The sequence below is a fragment of the Empidonax traillii genome, unplaced genomic scaffold (assembly GCF_003031625.1).
Source record: "Empidonax traillii isolate 1590-97213 ecotype Southwest subspecies unplaced genomic scaffold, ASM303162v1 scaffold1946:size199562, whole genome shotgun sequence".
NCBI lineage: Eukaryota > Metazoa > Chordata > Aves > Passeriformes > Tyrannidae > Empidonax > Empidonax traillii.
In genome coordinates, this window is record NW_020957139.1 from 102294 (window position 1) to 104701 (window position 2408).

At 51.7% G+C, this 2408-nt stretch overlaps 1 protein-coding gene across 1 annotated transcript in view; it reads right to left on the reverse strand.

Moving 5' to 3' along the window:
- Positions 1 to 276, reverse strand: part of ADAMTS14 (ADAM metallopeptidase with thrombospondin type 1 motif 14) — a 14526-nt gene extending 14250 nt beyond the window's left edge. The window contains exon 1 of the mRNA XM_027909109.1: positions 268 to 276. Within this exon, the coding sequence (XP_027764910.1) occupies positions 268 to 276 (9 nt within the window). The remainder of the gene's footprint in view (positions 1 to 267) is intronic.
- Between the last annotated feature and the right edge of the window lie 2132 nt (positions 277 to 2408).

Sequence of the window (2408 nt, forward strand, 5' to 3'; positions counted from 1 at the left end):
GATCTTCTTACCCCTCTTGCCTGTGTGGTTACGTGCCCAGTGTGTTTCACACTGTCACCTGGCAAGAAAAGCTCTCCTATTTCATTTAAAAGGTAATTTTCCCACCTATAAACAGCCCAGCCCTCCAGGCTCGCTGTGAACTAAGGGCAAACCAGCCCACGGGACCTCCCCCATCGCTGCCACACCGAGGGGACAGTACTAAATATTTTACAGTGAAAGGAACATTAAAACCCTGTGTATCCTCTCCAAAACGCTCGGGGAACTCACCCTGCTCATGGGACCCCCCCCTCTGACCCTCCCTGGTGCCGGGAGCAGGGAATGCTGCCTACCTAAATCCCTGCAAGCCTCTTGCCAGCCCCGAGTCTGCAGCCCCAGACGAGAGATCCCGACAGCAAACCGCACTGGCAGCGAGATCTAGACCTCGCTGTTCTTCAGGGAAGGAAAACAAAGGGAGAGACACGAGAAGAATTTGCCCAACCAGCAGAATAGCTGACATTTCAAAACCCCGGATCGCTTACTCGGAACAGCCAAGTCATCTTTAAACTGCTTTCTTTTATTCCCCCCGCTGCTCAGTTTTCACTGCTGGTGGATTCACCCTGAGCCTCTTTTCTGGGGCTGAGGGATTAGAAAGGGAGGGGAGAGTCCCCCTGACCACATTTTTTGGGCTTGCATGCCCTGCAGGGATGCACAAAGCTGTTGTCAACACCTCTGCAAGGGTTGAGCCGTGTTATCTGCGCAGAGGAACAGAGGGAAGGGGAGGTTTGCTCTGCAGGGCACGACTCTAGATTTTATCAGAGCTCTCTCACCAGCGGGATATGTCGTCCCAAAAACATAGCAACAAGCACATATAACCCTATAGAGAAGGTGGGAAAAAGCGCATGGACACACAAAGAGAAATCAGAGGTATTTTTGTTATTATCAGTCAGCAAGGAGGGGACTCATGAACCCCTCCCTCCCAAAAAAAAAACCCATACACCAGAAGCACTGGAATTTTCCCATTATTTTAGACTGGCTTCTTGAACTAGCAGCAAGCTCATGCCTTGAGCAATCCACGCTCCAGCCTGGCTTTTCAGATAAGCCCAGGTTAGAATTAAAGCTGAAGGTTTAATTTTTTTTTTTTCCCCAAACCCTCTCCTACGTGGGGTCTCAGTAGCACTCTCTGTTGCTCAGCCCTCGGGAACAATAATTTCAGCTGGAGCCAGGCAAGTCCCAGCCTGGAGAGGGCTCTGACTCATGGGGTTTCCCTAGTAACCCGAAACAATGGGAAAACACCGAGTACCTTTGCATCCTTAACCAAATCGTGGGCAATTTCCAAAAAAAAAAAAAAAAGAAACCAGCAGAGCAGTTGTGACCAGGGCCAGGCTTAACAAAACCCACAGCTTGGCTTCTCCCACCGGAGTGGGGCCACCCCCAGGTGTGGGAGGATCAAGGACAAGTGGTGGGAAGTCCAGAGGAGAAAACCAAGGAGCCCAACTGAATGACCAAGAGGCTGAGAAGTAGAACAGGACACAAAGGATCTCCTCTCCTGTGCCCCTTAAGTGGTGCTGGATCCCCTCCTGATTCCCAGCTCTCGCTCCCAGTGGTCGCTGTGGCCGGGGGATGATAATTTTCCTTCCATAACACCCCAACCCCAGCCCACAGGCAGCAGGCAGGAGATGGGAATGGCTTCTCCAAGCCACCACATCACCAAATATTCATCCCAAGAGCCCTGTGAGAGGGAGGGGGGCAATCTTGTTTGGGTGGACACCACAAGGCTCAGCAAGCGGCTGGAAAGGATGCATTTCCCACTCCATCCCTGACCCCAAATTCCTGTGTGGCATCCGAGCCAAGAAGGGAAGGGCAGGCTGGGAGCTCACAGGGAAGGCAGCCTGCCCTGCAGGGAAGCTCCTAGGTGCACAAAAGGAGCAGTCATCCTCCTGTCAGCTTCCTGGGATGGACACAGCGCCCCTGAATGAAAAGCATCCACATTTCTGGCACTGCAGTAAGGGTTGTGGGAGGTTTTTGTTTAAAAAAAGGGGGAAAAAAAAAAAAAAAGAGTTCTCCGTGACAAATCATTTATCACTGAGCTTCATCTGACACTGAGTTCCTAAAAAAGGAGCTTGTGCCTTGGGAAGAGCCCCAGGACCCAACCTACAGCAGCGCTGGGAAGGCTGCATGTCCCACCACCCCCCTGGCACCCAACAGAGATCCCAGAAAAAGCCAGGAAAGTTTATTATCAGCTTCCAAGCTCACTGCCCCCCTTTCCTTGGGATATATGTTGATAGGAAAACTCCTAGACAGGAAAACTTTCCCAACATCTCCAGCCCAGCTCATTAAGTCCTTTCCTGGTTGGAGGGCTGGCCAAGCCCCTTCTCCTTCCCCTTGCCTCCAACTAGCAGCATTAGTGTTCATCTGTGTGGTCCCAGCAC